This window comes from Callorhinus ursinus, unplaced genomic scaffold (genome assembly GCF_003265705.2).
Source record: "Callorhinus ursinus isolate GAN/ISIS: 27379988/994484 unplaced genomic scaffold, GSC_fseal_2.0 scaffold7, whole genome shotgun sequence".
Taxonomy (NCBI): Eukaryota; Metazoa; Chordata; class Mammalia; order Carnivora; family Otariidae; genus Callorhinus; species Callorhinus ursinus.
This window is the reverse complement of record NW_027397069.1, coordinates 5,988,867-6,011,128: the sequence shown is the minus strand read 5'-3', so window position 1 is coordinate 6,011,128 and position 22,262 is coordinate 5,988,867. Positions and strand designations below refer to the sequence as shown.

General features: G+C 43.3%; 1 protein-coding gene across 7 annotated transcripts in view; it reads right to left on the bottom strand.

Moving 5' to 3' along the window:
* Positions 1 to 22,262, bottom strand: part of TMTC4 (transmembrane O-mannosyltransferase targeting cadherins 4) — a 136,072-nt gene that overhangs the window by 26,352 nt on the left and 87,458 nt on the right. For 5 of the 7 annotated variants that reach the window (XM_073894332.1, XM_025874633.2, XM_025874632.2 and 2 more), the window contains exons 5-6: positions 20,536 to 20,623; positions 2,025 to 2,125 (exon numbers count right to left, since the gene is read on the bottom strand). In XM_073894332.1, the coding sequence (XP_073750433.1) occupies positions 2,025 to 2,125; positions 20,536 to 20,623 (189 nt within the window). The remainder of the gene's footprint in view (positions 1 to 2,024; positions 2,126 to 20,535; positions 20,624 to 22,262) is intronic. The other 2 variants (XM_073894334.1, XM_073894333.1) reach the window with 1 other exon arrangement.

Below are 22,262 nucleotides of genomic sequence, written 5' to 3'. Positions count from 1 at the left end.
TAATCATGTCAAAGAATTCTGATATCCTCCACTCAGGTGATACAGGATTTTAGTGGGTCACAGCAGACCATTTCTGCCTGGGTGTAAACCATTTTTTAGAAGGCAGAAGCTCCCTGTTGAGCCGCTGCTGTCTTATACCATTTGTTTTTCTCCCCATGAGCTATAAGACAGCCACCAAGGCATGAGGGGATCTTGTCATCACTTCTGTTTGGCACTCTCCAACTTCCCATTTAAATGCATCATCAAAATGTCCACATTCTAATCATATTTTTGGAAATAGCTAAATTTTACCGTATCTTTAGTTACATAAATTCAACCTAGTTCTTTAGCACTTTTCAAACATTAACGGGAGCCACCTTGGACCTTGTTAAATGGAGATTTTGACCCAGGAGGCCTGGGGTGGGGTTGGAGATCCTAAATTTCCAATAAGCTGCCAGATGGTGTTGATGCTGCTCGTCTTTGAGAAGCAAGGGTTTAGAGCAGTGGATGGTTTTGCCACCTGGGGGATGCTTGACAATGTCTAGAGACATTTTAAGTTGTCACAACCAAGGGAGTCCTATTGGCATTTGGAGGGTAGAGGCCAGGGATGTCGCTTAACATGCTACGATGCATAGGACAGCCCTCCCATAAGAAAGAATGATCTAGCCCCAAATGTCAATAATGCCAAGAGTGAGAAACATTGGCTTAGAACAAACTTAAAAAAAAAAAAAAAAAACAACTCAGGAACTTCAAGTATCTTTGCACAATAATTCTTTCTATGCCATTTTTAGCTATCTAATCTTAATCTTATAGACTGAGCCTGATAAAGCCATGGATCTTTGCTTTGAGTTACATCAAACCCCATAGAGCTTTATCTGCTCTTTCTTTCCCAAGCTATTCCTGTATGGGCCATTCAAATCCCATGTCTTTGTTTTCCATTTCTCTACCCCTAATCAACAGCCCTAATTTCTAAATTTTCCTCTAATAAAGTCAAGCATAAAATTGGCTAGAGAGAAAAAAAGGAAAGTGGATTTCAATGCCTCTCCCTCCCTGGGGCTTCAATTCTGATCCGACATAGGAGGTGTACATCTGTACTCTCCAGAGGCTCCTCCTTTCCTTTTTGATTATTTCCAGTCGAAGCTGAGCACAACATACACTCAATTCTTCTCTAACCAGGACCAGAAGCATGGATGGGGTCAGCCCGCTGCTGTATTTAGAACTGCTGAAACAGGAGGGCACCCCAGAAAACTTAAATTGTTCTTTCCTCTTTTTCTACAGCACCTCTCCATGAGAGCTAATCACTGCCTTTTTTTTTTTTTTTTTAAGATTTATTTATGGGAGAAAGAGCGAGAGAGCGAGCGAGAGCACACAAGTGAGAGGAACGGAGGGAGAGGGAGAGAGAATCTCAAGGAGATCCCTCACTGAGCTCAGAGCCCAACACGGGGCTCCATCCTATCACCCTGAGATCACGACCTGTCCCCAAACCAAGAGTTCGACACTTAAATGACAGAGCCACCCAGGCGCCCCAGGAGCTCATCACTGTTTGTTTTTTTTTTAATTCAATCAGCCAACGTATAGGATACCATTAGTTTCAGAGGTGGTGTTCAATAATTCAGTTGCGTATAACACCCAGTGCGCATCACATCGCGTGCCCTCTTTAATGCCCAACACCTGGTTGCCCCATCCCCCACCCACCTCCCTTCCGCAACCCTCCGTCTGCTTCCCAGAGTCAAGAGTCTGTTGTGGTCTGTCTCCCTCTCTGATTTCTTCCCATTCGGTTCTCCCTCCCTTCCCCTATGATCCTCTGCATGGTTTCTTATATTCCACATATGAACTTCCCACTTTCCATTTCCCACTGCTTGCTAAAGATCATCAACTGAGACAGCCCATTTCCGTGCAGCATCAGATGTACTGAGAGCACAAGTCACTGGTGGAAGGGTCTATGACAGGCTTGCAATGGGCCTGGGAAATAGAGGCCGGGCCAGCCCAGGATGTCTCTACCACAGGGGAAGAAAGGGCAGGCCTGATTGCATCTCGGGTCTTACCAGCACGGTGATCCCTTGCTCTTTGCACAGCATGGCCACTGTTCCCAGAAGGATACTCAGTAACACCCAGAACGTAGAATGTGTTCCCTCCTTGTTACCTGCTGATTAAGAGAAATGACAAACATAAAAGCCACGCGATACAGCTCAGGCTTCTTAGCACCAGGAACTACAATTCTAAGCATGCACCTTAAAATAGCCACAGTTTAAAAAGAGTTTGGTCTCCTGATAGCATTTCTCTGTGGGCAAGTGTATTACGTTCTGCATTTCTGGTTAGACAGCATCCTCTGAATGATATACACATCCACTCTCAAGGCAGACCCTGGCAGGTGCCCAGAGCCTTTGGGAGGCATTTCAGTGAAGCTCTGGGCACAGAGCTATCTCACGGCAGGCTCGCAAGGGGGCAAGTTCCTTCGTCCCAACCTGCCAGGCACTTAAGAGGCCACTGTCACAAGCAGTGCTGAGAATTGCCCCTGCAAGTGTAAGCACTGCATCTGGTCACAGGCTGACCCCGGCAGTGACTGCTGTTCCCGGCACAGGGGGGATGGCATTGGCCGAGCGGCCCTGAGAAACCCGATGACCGCCTGCAGAGGAGTCCAGGGAAAGGCGCAGGCCAGGCTGCACAGCCGACCTGCATGGGGACTCAAGCCAAAACATCCCTACGGATGTGAACTCTGTAGTATGAAGCCTGGGGTGAGACTGAGTTTGAGTCATCACCAAAAGTCCCTGAACTGCCTTCTTGAAAGGGAGGGTTGGGCTCCATACTGTTACGTGGGAGGTATTTGCACTTTGTGGGCCAGAGCTGAACTGCTTGAAAGGAGAGGAAAGAGCACATGTGGTGCTCATCTCTGTTCTTCCTTTGGTAGGCCCTCACCTCCTCATCCACACGGACGGTAAACAAACATTTAAAAAAGACATCAGTTTGAAATAGGGCAAAGTGCACCTGCTTGGAGAGCCAAACCGTTAGCTTGCCTGGGCTGCCTATGCACCTTGGTTCAGTTCTGATGAAAACTGAGTTCCACATTCTAGCTCTGTCATTTACTACGTGACCCTGAGCAAATGACTTACACTCACAGTCTCAATGACCTCATCTATAAAATGGGACCAACATGACCTACCTACTGGTATATTGGAGAGGGGAAAAGTGAACTACCTGGCCATTTGTGTTAAAAATTACATAAACATTCTTGTAAATGCAAATCATTATCTGGAAAGCATACCAGAAACCAACCACAGTAGTTTCTGAACAGTTCTAAGAAGAAAATTTTGGGCAGTGGAGGGAGAAAGTCTTAGTTTGTACTGTATAGCCTTTCACGTATCCTTTACATTTTTCTTTTAAACTACGTGCATGTTCGGCAGCATCTCTAGCTTCTAGCCCTTAGATGCTAGCAGTACTCCCAGCCCTGTGGTGACAACCAAAAATGTCACAGGCTTTGCTGAATGTCCCTGGGAGGCGGGGGATAGAAATCACCTGCAGTTGGGACCAGTGCCCCGGAACCAGTGGTACCGACAATGGGTGGTCTGTGCACCTGCCCTTGGATCCTGTTAATCATGCAGAGTCTCAGGCCCCACCCACACCTGTGCAATCAGAAACACGAGGGTGGAGCCCAGCATCTGGCCTTTTAACCAGGCTTCCAGGTGCTTCTGATGCTCTCGAAAGGTTGGAGAGCATCACCCTAGAGAGGAAGCTTGCTCCCAGCCACATTCCTGGGGCCATGTGTGGCTCGTAGGAGCACCTCAAGCTTCTGTTGTTGGAATCCATGACACCCGACTGAAAAGTCTGGAAAGGCAACACGTGGTTGGTGAATAAAACTGCCGTCCACTGTCCGCCAGAGAGGGGCCATAAGTCAACAAATGGTAGGGTCACCACGCAGGAATAGTAGCAGTGCCTCTTAGAGGTTGTGCAGATCATCTCCCTTGCACAAGTGATGGAAGTGTTGGAAGTGTTGGCATCCTTTCCAAGACGCTTCCAGCAGGGGCCACGTGGCCTTGACTTCAAGACCTTCAGGGATGGGGATTAACTTTCTGCAAGAGCCCATTTCGGTTGGAAACTGTGGGTTGTTGGAATATTTTTTCTTAGGGTGAGCCCACACCTGCCTCCCTCGATGTCAGGTCTTTGCTCTGCTCTCCTCTAGCACCTTTCCAATCGTTCAGGAGGCATCGTGCCTGGAAGCCAACTTCTCATTACCGAAAACCATTCTAGAGGAGTATACAAGAGTCTCATCAAGCCAGCAAAGGGTCATTTCACTTGCAGAAATTAATGACATTCCACAGATGTGAAACTGAAAGAATACAATTGCGAGCCAAAAGAACCAACCCCCTTAAACTAATGAGTGTATTTGAGTGTTTACATATTTATGAGAACTTACAATTTTTGGGGGGGGATTTGCTAGTGATCATCAGCAAACGGCATCAAAGCAGATGCCCTCCTAGACACCAAAGCATTTACATAAAATCATGGCCAAAACAACCCTAAAGCTAACACCCTGGTTAGCTCCTTTTGAATGATGATTTTAGGAAAGGCTTCGCAAGTTTCGCTGCACAGCCCAGGGGTCCAGCTGGCTGAATGGAGGTGACCACAGCTCACAATGCACCGTGCCTTCTGACATGTGATGGAGATGGATGGCAGATGCCACCCTTAAGGCTTGTCCTCTCCATGCTGGTGGACGTATGGTCCATTGAGCGTTTCTCCCATCACACGTCTTCCTGAGTCTGTATCAAACCACTCTCAGGATTTTCTCATATTAGCAGCTGGTAGGTAAATAGGCACCTTTTTTTTTTAGATTTTTTTTTATGTTATGTTAATCACCATACATTACATCATTAGTTTTTGATGTAGTGTTCCATGATTCACTGTTTGCGTATAACACCCAGTGCTCCATGCAGTATGTGCCCTCTTTAATACCCATCACCAGGCTAACCCATTCCCCCACCCCCTCCCCTCTAGAACCCTCAGTTTGTTTTTCAGAGTCCATAGTCTCTCATGGTTCGTCGCCCCCTCCAATTTCCCCCCCTTCATTCTTCCCCTCCTGCCATCTTCTTCTGCCTTTTTTTTTTTTTTAACATATAATGTATTATTTGTTTCAGAGGTACAGATCTGTGATTCAACTGTCTTGCACAATTCACAGCACTCATAAATAGGTACCTTTAATTATAAATGAACTCATGTACTACCAGGAGGGGTCTCCTCCACAGATAAAGGGAGTAAATGACCCCCAGCCTGGCTCCCATGTCCCTTAGGGAGGCCCCTCACAACAGGATCTACTCCAGGCCGGAGTGGGAGATGTGCTGTGGGCCCCTGCCTCTGCCTGCCCCTTCCACGTCCATGAAGCATTAGGTGTGGTGGTTCACTAGGAACCAGATAGACCTCTCCCCAAAGCCTGGATTGGGTTTTTCTAAGCTTCCTGACTCCCACAATCTGTGCTTGGAACTCTTCATGAAACATAACAGGACTTCCCAGTATAATGCTCCCTGTTCTTAACATGTAAAGAAGGTCCCTTGGGGGCGCCTGCCTGGCTCAGTCGTAGAGCATGCAACTCTTGATCTCGGGGTTGTGAATTCAAGCCCCACATTGGGTAAAGAATTTACTCTAAAAAAAAAAAAATTTAAGAAAGAAGGTCCCTTGATCATTTTACATTCCCTCCTAGAAAAACTGAATTAGCTTATATTTTACTTGACTGTGTAACCTGGATGAATTTCCCCCCACCATGGACCAGTGGCTTTGGATAGGAAAAAAAATCCCCAGGTCCTCCATTAAAACACCCAAAGGATGGCTCTTGAAGCACTCAATTAACACAAAGTTAAATTAGTACAGAGATGTGGAAGTGATGGTCTCATGTTCCACTTGTCTGGAATTTAAAATGGTTTTCTCCTTAGATGGCTAAATCGGAGATTTCACTGAATACAGAAAAATAACTTATATTATATAGAAAACACAGCTTTCAGATTTACTGATAATCTTCTCCCTAAGCTCACCCCATAATTTTATCACACTTCTCAAACCCCAAATTTCAGCAAGGGACCTGGACACCCCACACCTCTCAAATCCTCTATCATGATTCTTTGGGAAGAGTACCACTCTGTAATTATCTCTTACGCTTTTGATTTTGTGCAGACATGTCTGGTAAAAGACGTGTGAGAGCGAATATTTCTTTGCTGAAGAAATTTCTTCAGTGACAGTGATGATTAAGTATTATGCCACTTCTCAACAGTGGCAATTTCTGATCAAAGGCAAAATTTCAGTCGTCAGTTACAAAACCCAGTGATGGCCTCACATTCAGAAAACTGAATTCGAGACTGCCACTGTCCAGAGGAGTAGGCATTCTAGCTGATGAGCGCCTGAAATCTATCTAGTCCCTAGTGAGATGTGTTGTAAGTATAAAATACATACCTGATTTGGAAGACTCAGTATTAAAAAAAGGAATATAAAATATTTCATAATTTTTATACTGATTATTACATATTGAAATTATCATATTTTTGGTATATTTGGCTAAAAGTGTAGTTAAAATTCATCTAACCTGTGTCTTTTTATAATGTGGCTACTAGACATTTAAAAATTATGCGCATGGGGGCGCCTGGGTGGCTCAGTCGTTGTGCATCTGCCTTTGGCTTGGGTCATGGTCCCAGGGTCCTGGGATCGAGCCCCACATAGGGCTCCCTGCTCAGTGGGAAGCCTGCTTCTCCCTCTCCTGCTCCCCCTGTTTGGGCTCCCTCTCTCGCTGTGTCCCTCTCTGTCAAATAAATAAATAAAAATCTAAAAAAAAAATTACATGCATGGCTCATGCTGTTTTTCTTAGTGTCTATACCATGTACTCAGAGACCCAGTTCACAGATGAAATGATCTACACGTGGCTTTGTTTGTATTCCAAGTCTGCCTTCGAAAACTCAGAAAATATGAAGTGAGTTTGCCTGTTTAAATCTCTTTCTCCTGCAACTCCTACCAGATTAGCCACTTGACATTATTGGGAGTCATAAGATTAGACACGCACAAACACTTCACTTTTTCCAGAATTCAAACAGGAAAGCTTAATTTAACTGTTTTTCAATGATTTCATATAAATCAAAGGGGTTCTCTTTACAAATGTGTGGTATGCATGTGCATGATAAACAAAGGCCAATGTACATAGCACTGAGAGTATTTCCCGTACAGGGCTGGTCCAAGAAAGGCCTTATAAAAATTAAGTACTCAATGGGGAAACTGGTTCTGAGCCCAGTCTAGTAGACTTCTGGTAATATGACCTGCGCTAGCATAGTTTTTACCTGTGTAATTCTCCAGATTTAAAATTTTTTTTGAGTCTTGATTTGTCAAGGTGACCAATGCTAATAGTTGCCAAGATATAGCATATCTAGATGAATTTGAACTCTGCATTTTTGTGAGTACACTCTTATTTAGTAACCAATGCAAGCCATTCTTTTATCTCCAAGTTTGGGCATTTTAATAGTACAGCTGAAACAGATAATGATAGGCTACCTGTGATACAGCTGGCACTCAACAAAGATTTGAGGAATCAAGTTTCATTTCTATGTCTACCAGAAGTCTTATTATATTACCATATTTCTTATGCAATTATGATATGTAATTTATATACCAAAAAATTAATAATGTGCTCCATGTGAACAAATACAGCCAGAAGTCACATCTTTTCATTTGACATTAATTTAATGTCTTGAAATCTCCTCACGATGGGAAAAATCTCCATCGTGAGATGAAAAAAATCTTTAAAAAAAAATTTTTTTTAAATGACATAACCCTAATATAACACTGTATGTCAATTATACTGGAATTAAATTTTGTAAAATTACATAAGGAATAATGAAAAGGTACAGCAAAAATTGTTAATTTTAAATTTAGAGCTGTTAGAAACAGTAACAATAAATCCTGAGAGCCAGATGTCACCTCCAGTGCAGTTGCACTTATGAATATTTTTATTCAAAAAAACCTTCCCCAAGTAGGGAATTCTAACTGGGATGCAGCTACCCACAAGCATCTCGGGATGTTGCATGTACCCAGAGTTCTCTGTCTCATCTGCATCCAGTCTGCTAAATTGTAATCACCAGTGACCCAGGGGAAGAAGAAAAGAACCATTCTTACACCATGTGACATCTCTCATCACGGAAGACCGCCTGCTCCAGGATAATTATGCAGCGTTAGCAAACATCAACAGTTTATGATCCAGAACTTAATAAACTGGCTTAGAAAATGTTTTCCCTGTTTCACTATATCCCTGCAGCATCTAAGACAATACAACCACGTAGATAAATGGAGGCAAAGGCTAATGTTGTGGAGGGAGCAGAGGGGGGAAAAAAAACCCCACCCCAAAATGCACGAACAGAAACACACTTGTCAGTGCTAACACCCACAAGTGCCAACAGATGTAATCAATTTAATGAAGCGTGTGCCTTGGATTTGGCACTACTTTCTGGGGTGGGGGGAAGATCTTCTTTCAGAAAAAGCATGACATTGTACGAGCTACCCTGTTCACCGCTCAATGCCTGGCATCCCTACTGCCTTGAAACTGGCACGCTGTGTTGTGTGTGGGAACCACGCCACCCCGACAGGTGGCCCCGACTCCCTCTGCCAGCGCGACACAAGGAGCAGCAGGCTCCCGTTCCAAAAGTCGGGGCCAGCCAGGCCGTGCTTACCCCTGCCGAACGAAAGACGTCAGACGTGGCCGTTCTCAAACACCAGCCCGTCTGGGGGGAAATCAAGCAATGCAGGAACCAGAGAAACACGAAGGCAGAGAAATGAAAATACACGTGAATACCACCGTCAGAATTCAGTCGGCAAGGACCCCAAATCTAGAAGCAAGAGCCCTAGGCTATGGGAGTTACACAGTCACCTGTTACTATTTTATTTTATTTTTTTAGAGCTGCATGATTCTAAGTCAAAGAAAAACAGATGTCTTAAATCAGAATGAAAATGTGAGGACACGATGCCCCAAAAGTCAGAGTTATCCTACTTTATTTAACTGCCTGAACTACCATAAGGACAGCAATACAGCAGTTTAAGGACTTGCACAACTAATACTTGGGACCTTGTCTTTTGTAATAGCTTAGAATTTCAAATGGTTGTTCTTGGTATGTAGCAAATTCGTTCCCCTCTTAAAAAGGTTCTCTCCTGCCCACCATAAATGAACTAATTAAATTTCTCTTATTACGAGGTGCCTGGGTGGCTCAGTCGTTAAGCTTCTGCCTTTGGCTCAGGTCACGGTCCCAGGGTCCTGGGATCGAGCCCCGCATGGGGGGGGGGGTCCCTGCTCAGCAGGAAGCCTGCTTCTCCCTCTCCCACTCCCCCTGCTTGTGTTTCCGCTCTCGCTGTGTCTCTGTCTGTCAAATAAATGGATAAAAGCTTTTAAAAGAAAGATTAAAAAAATTATTTATAAATTTCTCTTGTTAGTCCTCACTCCCATGAAACAAGTATTTTAAGTTATTTGTTTAAAAGAGAAATTGTGGAGCGCCTGGGTGGCTCAGTTGGTCAAGCGTCTGCTTTCAGCTCAGGTCATGATCCCGGGGTCCTGGGATGGAGCCTGCTTCTCCCTCTCCTCCCTGCTCATGCTCCCTGTCTCCCTCTCTGTCTCAATCTCTCAAATAAATAAATAAATAAATAAATACAATCTTAAAAAAGAGAGAGAAATTGTTTTGGCTAGTCTACCATGTTTACTGTGCAGAGAGATTATCTGTTTTCAATCGAAAATACTAGGCTTTAAAGGAGATGTCAATGTTGACAAGATGTCTCATCATAAGAATAACACTTTTTGTTTCGGGCATGCAGAAATGATGACCAGTGCACCGTCAACTTTATCGACGATGTTTTTCTTTTTTGAAGAAAAAGTATGGTTTTCTGGGGCACCTGGGTGGCTCAGTTAAGCATCTGCCTTCAGCTTGGGTCATGATCCCAGGGTCCTGGGATCGAGCCCCACATCGGGCTCCCTGTTAAACAGGGGAGCCTGCTTCTCCCTCTCCCTCTGCCCCTGCTCTTGTGCTCTCTCTCTCTCTCTAGCTCACTCTGTCTCTCAAATGAATAAATAAAATCTTAAAAAAAAAAAAAGGTATGGTTTCCCTCATAAGGACATTTACTTTTTTAAAAAGGATTCTCTTGCAAAAGATCTGCATGGAGATATTCTAAGCACCACACCACAAAAAAAAAAAAAAAAAAAAAAGCAGACAGAAATGTTCTATGAGTACTTTTTTTTTTATTTTCAGAAAATGCAAGGATTCTAGAGGTTAGCACAGAATTGCTTGTTAAATAAACTCTGGCAGTTAAAAATTGTCCTAAGCTTTATCCTACAGACACTGCATCTATAAAGAAAGCTAATGAGGTTATCAAAAAGAAATGTATCTTTTGAAAGAGCTTTTTAACTAGTTAAAACCACTAATTTCAGAGTACTCAATGTTTTGTTCCCTTATAAAATATATTAAAAACCTTTCTTGAACTACAAGTTTCCATGTACCTGATGCTAGGCCTTTCTTTGAATTTATGTTCAGATCCCAAAAGAACAAAGACCAGGTCACTTTTAAACCTTAAGTTTAAACAATAAATAGCATTATTATTTGCATCCAATAAATACTGGACTGAACTTCTACCACAATGGAGCTTTGATTCTCAGTGGAACACTTACAAACATGCGGATAACATGAGGGCCTGGCACAAGGACTCGCCATCGCCATGACAATGTGTTTACCGCATGCGTTTATTCCTCGGCTGTTTGTACAATCCACACTGACGAGACAGGGGAAAACAAAAAATGAGTGACTATTAATATATCTCAAAGTCCAAATGAAAAAAATATACACCTGAATGTCCATTAGTATCAACCGCTCTGCTCTGTTGGACTGAAGGAAATTTAACAGAGATGAAAGAAAAATTAGCAGCATAAACAAAACTACCATATGATCCAGCAATTCCAATTCTGGGTATTTACCAATGGAAATGAACTCACTATCTCAAAAAGATATTGCACCCTCATGTTCACTACATTATTTAAAACAGCCAACACATGAAAAAAACCTGTGTCCACTGGCGGATGAATGGAATAAAGAAAAATTGTCTTATACACATACATATATACAATTGTTTTATATACATATATACATACATGTTTATATATACATACGTTCTCTCTCTCTATAAAATACTATATGTTACACATACTATAAAATATACAGCATATATACTATAATACTATGGAATATTGTGGCATATTACTATATACTGTATGTGTATATTCACATGATATATTATATACTATGGTATATTACTATATACGATGTAATACTGTAACATAGTATAACATATTACACTATAGTATATAATACTACAGTATATTACATACAAGACATACAGTATATATATAAAATACATACTGTTTGTACATATATGTATATATGCACAGCATAAACAGAATGGAATATTACTCAGACATAAAAAAGAAGGAAATCCTTCCATTTGTGACATGTTTGGACCTTGAGGGCATTATGCTAAGTAAAATAAGTCAGAGAAAAACAAATACTGCATGATCTGGGCGCCTGGGTGGCTCAGTTGGTTAAGCAACTGCCTTCGGCTCAGGTCATGATCCTGGAGTCCCGGGATCGAGTCCCGCATCGGGCTCCCTGCTCAGCAGGGAGTCTGCTTCTCCCTCAGACCCTCCCCCCTCTCATGCTCTCTCTCTCTCTCATTCTTGCTCTCTCAAATAAATAAATAAAATCTTTAAAAAAAAAACCAAATACTGCATGATCTCACTCAGATGTAGAATTAAAAACCAAACTCATAGATAGAATAGACTGGTGGTCGCCAGAGGAGGGTGAAGGTGCGCAGCCAAAAGAGAAAAATGCCGTTACAAACCCTGGGGATGGAATGTACAGGATGGTGACTAGAGTTAACAACACTGCGTTGCATATTTGAAAGTTGCTAAGAGAGTCGGTCTCAAAAGTTCTCATCACAAGAAAATAAATGTGTAACGACATGTGGTGATGGATGCTAACTACACTTGTCATGGTGATTGATTCACAATATATGCAAATATTGAATCGTTGTTTTGTATACATAAAACTAATAAAACGTGATAGGTCAATTATATCTCAAAGAAAAAAAAGGAGATGCACATTCCAAGGGAAACAAAAAAAGAAATTAACAGTACAAAGGCCATAGTCATCAATGCTGCCTAAATGCACTATGACAAGAAGGAACTACTTACTGAGTGCCCAGGGCAAGTTGCGTACAGGAAGGAAAGAGCTAACAAGGAAGTATGGAAAACCAGAACATTCTACTCCTTGAGCATTGTGAATACTGACAGCTTTATTTTAATCAAAATATACTAGACTGTAAGCCCTCTGAGGCACAGACTGTGACCTTCTAGTTTTTGTATCCCCAACACAGGACACAGGAGCTGGTACAAAGGACACCCTTAATGTTTGATTATTGGTGAAAGAATGGACGACCAAAATTATTAAGCCTCTATGCTAGTTTAGAATAGAATCAGAAAAAGTGTTACCATGGATGCCTTACCAGAATTACTTTTGTATAGAGTGTTCTTTTTTTTAAAGATTTTATTTATTTATTTGACAGAGAGAGACACAGCGAGAGAGGGAACACAAGCAGGGGGAGTGGGAGAGGGAGAAGCAGGCTTCCCGCTGAGCAGGGAGCCCGATGCGGGCCTTGATCCCAGGACCCTGGGACCATGACCTGAGCCGAAGGCAGACGCCCAACGACTGAGCTCCCCAGACGCCCCTGTTCAGACTGCTTCTTCTCTGCACAGCTATTATTAGTATATGAGTCTTGCCCCTCTTTAAAAAGACTCTTAGCCACCATAGGTATGAAGTTGAACCTTAACATGATGTGTAAGGATTATTCCAGAGAGTTGTTCTCCATAAACAAAGAATTAGTTTCTATTCTTAGTATGTTAAAAAGGAGTATGGAAAATCTGAAACACAGAAAAGTGGCTGAAACCATAGTGCCTCTGTCAACAGAAACTAGCAAACTTCATGGGCACCAGTCCTGGGGGGGGTGGTCGTGGTGTGGATAATGAAACAAAGGGGCATTTGAGAGATAGGAGGGGAGGGGTGGCTGGCAGAGCAAAGGGGGCTGTCTGATGTGAGGGGGGCCGGGGGGGGCGCAGGGCGGGTTATCTGCTCAGGGCACAGAGCCGTTGGGGCGGCGGGGGGGATCACAGAACTGCTGTCTGTTTCAGACATGGGGCTTCCCCCCAGTAAGCTAATAACCAAGTGTAAGCCTTTCTCTTTCAAATCCAGGTTGCTCTGTGCATCCAGACCTGCAAGGAACTCGGGAGGCAGAATTCAACCATGCCCTCCATACTCTGTGATGTGAAAACAATACATGGGAACTGAAAAGAGCAGTGAAAACCAACTCAGAATGATGGAGAGTGCAGACTGAGGGATGGATGTTTTCAACCACCTACTTTAAACTCACAAGAAAAAAATATGATCATGATCTGTAACTCAAAGCCTACCTGGGCAGGTGGATACAATCAGAGGACAGAAAGGACACAAAAGACCACAGCCAATAATAACTTTCAGGGTCAAGACCCTGAGGCTGGATGCACGGAGAGGGGCAACCTCCTAGCTTTACATTTTCCAATGGCTGAATAAGCTGACAGGGACTGTAAAAGACCATTCCAGTCTGGAATTAGGGCCACAGGCTTCATTTTAATCTACTCTTTCCTTTTCCTGAAGGGAGGTTCAAGTGAACAAGAAAACAGATCCTGGGAAGGTGTCTGTGTGTGACGGGGTGCTGTAGACAAGAGGTCAACACTTCTTCAAAGACCTCCTAATTGGTCCATTTGTCTTCTGTTCTAAGTAACTTCAACCTAATGAAAATCTATTCATATTTTTTTTTAAAGATTTTATTGATTTCTTTGACAGAGAGAGACACAGCGAGAGAGGGAACACAAGCAGGGGGAGTGGGAGAGGGAGAAGCAGGCCTCCAGGCGAGCAGGGAGCCCGATGCGGGGCTCGATCCCAGGACCCCGGGATCATGACCTGAGCCGAAGGCAGAGGTTTAACGACTGAGCCACCCAGGCGCCCCAATCTATTCATATTCTTAAAAGGCTCTCCGTAGAAGCCACATCTACCACTGCTATCTGTGTGCAAACATTAAATATTTCCTGGTTAACTTTCTGGAAAACATTTACACACATCACATTAAAGGCCCAACAATCTCTTTCCCATTTTAAAGCAAATCTATAAATGTCAAAAGAATGCTACGACCAAAAAAGAAAGGTGATTATCGCTACTACAGTTAACACAGTTCCGTTAGGGCTGGAGTATACTACACGTTTCTCAAGAATCAATGTATTTGTTGAAAAGTCATCACACATTAGAGCACTTTTACCTTTGGTATCAGTTTCCAAAGGCTTTATTAAAAAATTGTATCTTCTGTAAAGATGGCTCTCGGAAATAATTTTGTAATTTAAAGTGAATTCAAAACAGATGCATATATCAAAATATGTACATTGTGAAATAAAAAGGTCAGTATTACGTGCACCTGGGTGGCTCAGTCTGTTAAGCGTCTGCCTTCGGCTCAGGTCATGATCCCAGGGTCCTGGGATCGAGCCCCGCATTGGGCTCCCTGCTCAGCGGGGAGCCTGCTTCTCCCTCTCCCTCTGCTACTGCTTGTGCACTCTCTCTCTCAAACGTAAAAATAATCTTTTGTTTTAAATTTATTTATTTGACAGAGAGAGAGACAGTGAGAGAGGGAACACAAGCAGGCAGATGCTTAATGACTGAGCCACCCAGGTACCCCTCAAACATATAAATAATCTTAAAAAAAATGATCAATGCTAAAGGAACTAAGAAAAGAATATAAGATGTCTTTAGTTTTGTTCCGTTCTGTGAGAATACTCCACATTAAAGGAGGCTAATAAATGTATCAGTTCACTTGACAGAAGAACTTTTAGTCTCCTGATAGTTTTTTCATTATTTCACCGAAGTAATCTTTAGAAGTAGTGAGAAGTTTTAGTCTCTCTCTTAAATGTTGTGTCCCACATGTTAAATTTATCAACATTCAGATTTTCTTCAAAAAACACTTCTGATGTCTTTGACAGGCACTCAGAATAAGGAATAGATTCTTTAAGGCAGGGATATGTTGAAATTAATAAAATGATTCTTCATGAAACTTTAGAGTCGTCTTTGTCTTTGGGAAAGGCCAACAGATTTAATTCTTAATTTTCTTTAGGAAAAATACGACTGATAAATTATATCTTCTGTAATTGCAAATTCAGATTTGCCAACTGAAGAACATGAAGTACCAACGTCTGAAATGAGCAAGGGAGTGAGTAGTAAATGGACCCCCTCTCCCTCTCCCACTCCCATTGGGATCCAGTCTTATGGAAAAGCCACATGATGTGCTTTGAGGCTGGGGCAGGTGCACTCCTCCCCTCTCCCCCCGCTCCCCCACCAGATCCCTGGCGCCATGTGTCCTCAGGAATTTTATGATCATGATAGGAAGGTCTCAACCCCAGGAAGAGCTGGACATGGCTTATTGCTAAGTTAGCTTTCAGGCTCAGAAAGAAAAGTTACCACCAATATTCTCCGTACTGGAAGCTGTTCTATTCAGCTGTTCCCAACCTCTCTGCTGTATCAGAAACACGGTGAGTCACAAGAAAACTGGTGGTTTTATCTCAGTATGATAAAATAATGGTAACAAAAGGGGGTGCAGAGTGGTTGGGTATAACCAAGTTCTGAGTGAGCCTGGTACAGTCTGGGGCCACTGGGGTCACTCTATGGCTGTGTCTTAGCAGAGCCGTCGGTTTGAGAGAACAGATGCTCCAAGACAATCTGCCCCACGTTCAGCCTGTACAGGATGGGATGGAGGAGGGACCGTGAGTGAAAAATCTCACAGGTCCTCCCCAACCCACCCCAAACTATGGACACTTTCTCCATGGATGTTCAAGGTATATAACTATAAATACCTAGAACATCCAAACAACACAGCCTGTGCTAGAAGAGTTTACAACCCTGCCTAAATCTTTTTGTAGAAAAAAAGTAAGGGTTAAAAGGAAATCTATTGGGTACACCAATGTTCAAAGCAGCATTATTCACAGTAGCCAAAAGGTAGAAACAACCCAAATGCCCACTGACAGATAAACAGACAAATGAGATGTGGTATATACATACAGTGGAATTATTCAGCCTTGAAAGAAATTCTGACACACGCGCTCCAGCATAGAGAACCTTGAGGATGTTATGCTCAGCGAAATAAGCCAGACACAAAAGGACAAATGTTCTATGATTCCACTTACATGAGGTACCTAGAACAGTTAAATTCATGGACAGAAAGCAGAATGGTGGTTGCCAGGGGCTAAGGAAGGTGGGGATGGGGAGTTACTGTTTAATGGATGCAGAGTTTCAGTTTTGCAGGACGAACAAGTTCTGGACATGGACAGTGGTGATGGTTACAAAACAAGGGGAATGTATTTAGTGTGCTCAACTGGTACATGAAAAATGGTTAAAATGGTCACTTGTATGTTATGTCTATTCTACCACAATAAAAATAAGGGGGAAGTCTACTGGAGTTTAAATAATAGAACTAATGCTTTGCTTTTCGCGTCTGCTAGGGAACTCCCACTGGTATCCAGGACATTAAAAAGTCACAAGAGAGGAATCTGGTCCCTGTGCATTTTCACCTTAGGATGGCACTTCTTGAAAGGCAGACTGTGTTAGAGACTCTTTCAGAATCCTGAGAGCAGACAGTGTGGTGAAGTGGCCTCACTAACATTTACCGTGGGGAGGAACACCACCTAGGAGTCGTAGGGAGGGAGATAAAATGGAAGGAGATGCTGTTCAACTTTCTAAATGGTTGTCTTCCAAACCTACAGAGACCTGGGGAGAGGCAGAGCGCCAGGCCTCAGGGATGGTCCCATGTGGGCAAAGGGCTGGAGAGGAGGCAGTGGGGGAGGGGGCGGGAAGTAGAGTCTTTCAACTGTTTAAATTTTAGAAAAGGTACCTTTTTTAAAAATTGGGAAATGAGTTCACAGTTACTGTCTGGCTTATTACTTATTTATCAACTGCATTCTTTTGTCTCAAAAATTTTGTAAATTTATTCTAGTTGCCTATTCTAATATTTTGAGGTTTTCATGTTTAATTGTTAAATTATATTATTACAGTTTGATTTTAAATTCTCCCTCCCAATTCCATAACAAAAATATCAAGTCATTAACCATTCACTTGTTTCATGTAATGTTGGGAGGAAAAAAATTCTAAGGAGTACATTGTCTGGTTGTCTGAGATAAACCCAATGTTTTAAAGATTAAAAAAGTATGTCATCAAAATCTGTTGATTCTTAATCTGATAACTCACCTGGCCTTTAAAAAAAACCCCAACTATTCTAAAAAACAAAAAAACATACGAAAGTGGGGATATGGCTATAGTGACTTTTATGTCCCCTAACTTAGCTTAAATAATTACCGACTTCTGGCTAATCTGACAACATGCTTCCTTCCTCCTCTCAGATTATTTTGAAGTAAATCCCAGACATTATACCATTTCATCCATAAATATTTCAGCATGTGTTTCTAAAAGAAAAGGATTGCTTTTTAAAACATACCTGTGATGCCATTATCATGCCTAATATTTTAACAATTTAACAGAATTGAATGTGCCTCCTGGTTTGTTTGTTTGTTTATTATTTAAGAGGGAGAGAGAGTGCATGTGGGGAGGGGGTTTGGGGAGGGGCAGAGGGAGACAGAGAGAGAGAATTCCAAGCAAACTCCGGCTGAGGGTGGAGCCTGACAGGGGGCTCCATCTCACGACCCTCGGATCATGACCTGAGCCGAAATCAAGAGTCGGACGCCCAACCAACTGAGCCACACAGGTGCACCCCCCCGCCCGGTTATTTTTCATGATGGTTTTGATAAACTTTGCCTCATCGGTCCAATGAGTACAGGGAAGCAGATGAGCACAAGGCAGTTGGCCTTGGCTTTGAAGTGAGTTAGACTCCAGTGAGTCAGACTCCAGTGTGAACCCAGTTCTGCCATAAATAGCTATGTGACCCTCAACAAAGTTACTGCAACATCTGGAAAAATGGGAAAGTAATTCCACCTACTTTAAAGATTGTTACGTGATTAAATGAGAAAAAATATATATACGTATATATACATGTGCCCGTAGACGGCCAAGAAATGGCAGCTATTATATTAACAGCAAAGTCATGTATGTTCCTAAATAAAAACTGCTGGAAACCCCTGTTAATCATTACTAAAAAAAGTTTTGGAATCACTCAGACGGTGACAGCTACCGTGGGAATCACCTGTCTCAGAGCTGGGCAAACTTTGCAAAGGACCAGGCAGGAAGCGTCTCAGGCTTTGAGGCCAGCTGGTCTGTAGGGACGCTGAGAAACTCTGCCATTGTAGGGCCGAAGCAGCCACAGACAAAATGAAAATAAATGGGTGTGCCTGTTTCAATAAAACTGTATATACGGACATTGGAATCTGAATTTCATGTCACTTTTTATATGTCACAAAAGGTTATTATCGTTTTTTATTTCCCAACCATTTAAAAGTGTAAAAAGCAGAGAGCTGAGGACGAGTCAAGTGCAGGCAGCTGAAACACTGTTACGTGCGGCATCCCCGGGCCGGGCAGCCACGGCCTGATCCCCGGAGGCCCCCATCCTGCCCATCCACCGCCTGCCAATCCCGCCTGTTCTCCAGGCTTCTTTGCAACTCTCCCAGTGGCTCCCCAGGGGAATCCGGCTCCCCTGACCCAGGGTGCGCCCCCTCCTCTGGTGCGACAACTAGGGTATCCAGGATACCAGCCCCGTGGTCCTCACCCAGCACCTACTCTGGGCATGCCCCCTGTGAATCCCTCAGCACATGGCCTGGTAGGACCAGGAAAGTGATGGACAAGAAAATGGGGAAGAAAATGAAGAAAGCTCATAAAAAGATGCACCAGCGCCACGAGCATGACAAGCATTCCTCCTCCTGTTCCTCCAGCACGGACTCTGACCGGATACAGAGCCTGGACCCTTCCCTCAAGCCTCTCCAGTTCCGCTCTCCCATCAAGCTTCAGGTGCCTTCTCGCGCTGGGGACAATTAGCCCTCGCGTCCCTCCTCCCACCCCCACCAGTCTGAGCCTTCCGCTGGCTGCCGTTCAGCCAAATGAGAAAGGAATTACCATGCGCCGGCAAAGACCGTCTTTTCACATCGGGATAGAAACTTTCAGCTGATGAGTTTAGCAGGAGAACGATTTTTTGAGCACAGTGAGACCTTTGAGCTAAATGCTGAAGACGAGTTTAAGGTCTATAAAATGTGATTTTTTAAAAAAATTTCTTTTGAATACTCATGGTTGCAAGGTGTTGTGGAAGTTTAATTATGGAAAAAAAGGAGTAAAAAAATATGTAAAAGTCACTGTTAAAATTTGCTGCAGTAGCCATTAAATCAGATAGTTTAGATAAATTAGATAGCTCAATGCGTACTTGGAAAAAACTCATTCTTAGCTTGCGGGCCACATGAGAAGGGGTAGCAGGCTGGATTTGGCTCCTGGGTCCCTTCATTTAGGAACCCTGACACTTCCATCTCACCAGCCCCAGCACACAAAATTCTGAATGAGAGGTCTGCTCTTCATTATCAATAAGAGATAAATTCACGGGAGAAACCAAAGTACAAGTATTAGTATATGACAATGATATGAAAGGCCTGGCAGCCTGGACCACACCAGAGCTTTGAGAAACTCTGTGGAAAAGCCTCAAGCAGGCCAAGGTCCACGTGCTCTTCTGCTTCAAAGGCTCCACTCCAACATTCCGGAGGAAACCATCCCACTCACCCTCCCTCTTGTACCCTCCCCCCAAAGAGAAATCATTGCCTGTGAGATACAAGGAGGGTTCTACAATCCACACACTTCTGACCTCTCCAGGTACCAGAAACTGAGTGTAGAACTTTTGCTGGAGCTTGCAGGCATGCCAGGTACATGAGCTGAATTCATCACATCCAGTGTCTACGATAAAGCAATTGGGAAGGTCCAACTTGACTTGGGGGTGACTGGAATCCATACACTGAGCAGAGTCATATGGGGATTCTGCAGCGTCTCAGTCAATGCACCTGCTGGGCCGCCCCAAGCCATTCCTCCGCGCCCCCCCCCCAACACACACACTCAATGAGCCATTTCAACTCCAGCAACAGGGACTTTCTTTGTTCGTATTGATACCAATGACAAAACCAAAAATTTCATAATTCAGGTCCATAGCCACAGCTATTCATTCATTTTAGACTTTTTCTATTTTTCTCCCGGAGAGGTTTCAATAAAGAATAAACCAAAGTGTTTTTCCCCTGCAATTTTAGTGCAAATAAAATGACAAAAATCAATCACAGCTGAACTCTGGGTTTCACCACCCTAGAAGGCTCCCGTGTGAACGCGAATGTATGAACTTTGTATTATTAAAAACGCAATGGAGTAAACACATATCTGAAGAGAGAACTTTTGGCCCACGTTCTCTCAAAATGATAAAATTATATAAACCGATAATTTCCCATCTCAAAATTAAGAAGGCAAACATCATGCTTACTTTCTCTAAATGCTTTACAGTAGCCAAGGAAAGACAACAGAAAGAACAGGGCCCCAAGGAGGTCCGCACGGCCGACAACACCAGCAACCTTGAAAGAAAAGAAAAAGAGATTTACATAAAAAAGAAGTTTAAAAAATCCTAAACTTAGGAAACATAAAAAATTTCTTAGAAATGAAAGGCAAAAACCTTACTAGATTCTGTCATCTATTAAAATGACTGTGCAACAGTCCTGTGGCCGTATCTTACAATTGGGTTTTCTTTTCCCTCTTTGGACTAAGACTTGAGCTAGTTGCTTCCGAGAGATCAGGATGGGCAGGATCGCACCGCCAGCTGTTCTGGGAGCAGGAACCCCATCACAGCACCCTGCCCCCTAGAGCCCAGACACCTGTGCTGCCGATAGCCCCCAAGCGGATTTGCAATGGAAAATGTTATCAGCTCAAAGGGCAGAATATTTAGTAAAGAAAATTTGACTGGAGACATGCAGGAAAGGTGGGAAGTAAATGCGAAAAGGCATCCGGCGAACAGAAAAAGGTAGAGGAACAATCATGCAAAGCTACCTCTGCCACTGTTCTTCCCTTCAAGACCAAAACCGATTCGGGAGGGGGGGGGCGTTAACCTGGAAAGCAGAATGCTTCGAACGTGATTGACAAAGAAGATGAAGACAGAAAATGTCTACCATTTCTTTCCACCATGACTGCCCTTTCCTTCTTTACCTTAGTGGTAACAAAGCAATGTAAAATTTGTGTCTCATGTCACATCCAGTAACTGTTCTCCACACATCTCCTGGCAGAGAAAGACAGAAAACTCCACTCGGAAGTGTGAGTCTGGCTTACGTAGCACGCTTGGCTAACCAGCACTTGGAGGTGACACATACCAAAGCTTCACTGGGATTCTCTAGGTATTACTCCAATAGCTGGTAAGTTTATCTTCTCTTAAAGGACGGATACTATGAAATGTGGGACAGAATAAAGACTAAGCTATAAATGGAGGTAGGAGACTAAACAATGTGAAATTACTATGTTTACATTTGATTCCCAACTATGTGGACAAGCAATGGCTAAAAAGAATGCCTTTGAGCAATAATTTCCTGCTACCCTGGCTAGATACAAAATGCTGGAGGTGATTATCCATTTTGATCATTAATTTCTGACAGCAGTGCGTGTGGCAATGCAAGGTGTCACATAATCGTTAAGACTGAAGGAGCTGATGAATCCAACCTGTGAATGTCACCCACAGGGAAAAACCTCCCAAGAAGGAAGCTAAGGACAAACAAAGGTTCAACAGATCTGGAACAAGCATGCCAATATGCCAGAGGGTTAAGCAGTACAATGACTTCATGAGTGCAGTGACTACGTAATGAGAGTTCTTGAATACCCCAGCCTGCAACTCACTCAGTCAGGGACCCGGGAAAATCGGGGCTGCAGGCAAACTGAACAGTGCCTGGCACGCAGTAGGTGCACCTGGCACACAGTAGGTGCGGGCTCACTGTTAGTTCCCACAAGAATCCTGACGTGTGCTTCTGTAAGCAGTGAGGGCAGAAAGGAATGGGCAAAAGGCACTGGAGCGCCAAGGCCCTGTGGTGAGTGACAAAGCCAGGACACCGAGAGGGAAAGGAGGGGCATCTCCCATCTGAGCCTATCTACAGCGCCCGAGGATGGTCCTGAACCACAAAGCCTCACAGAACATAAAGTAATCCAAACCCATGCAGAGAAGCTTATCCAAAGGGG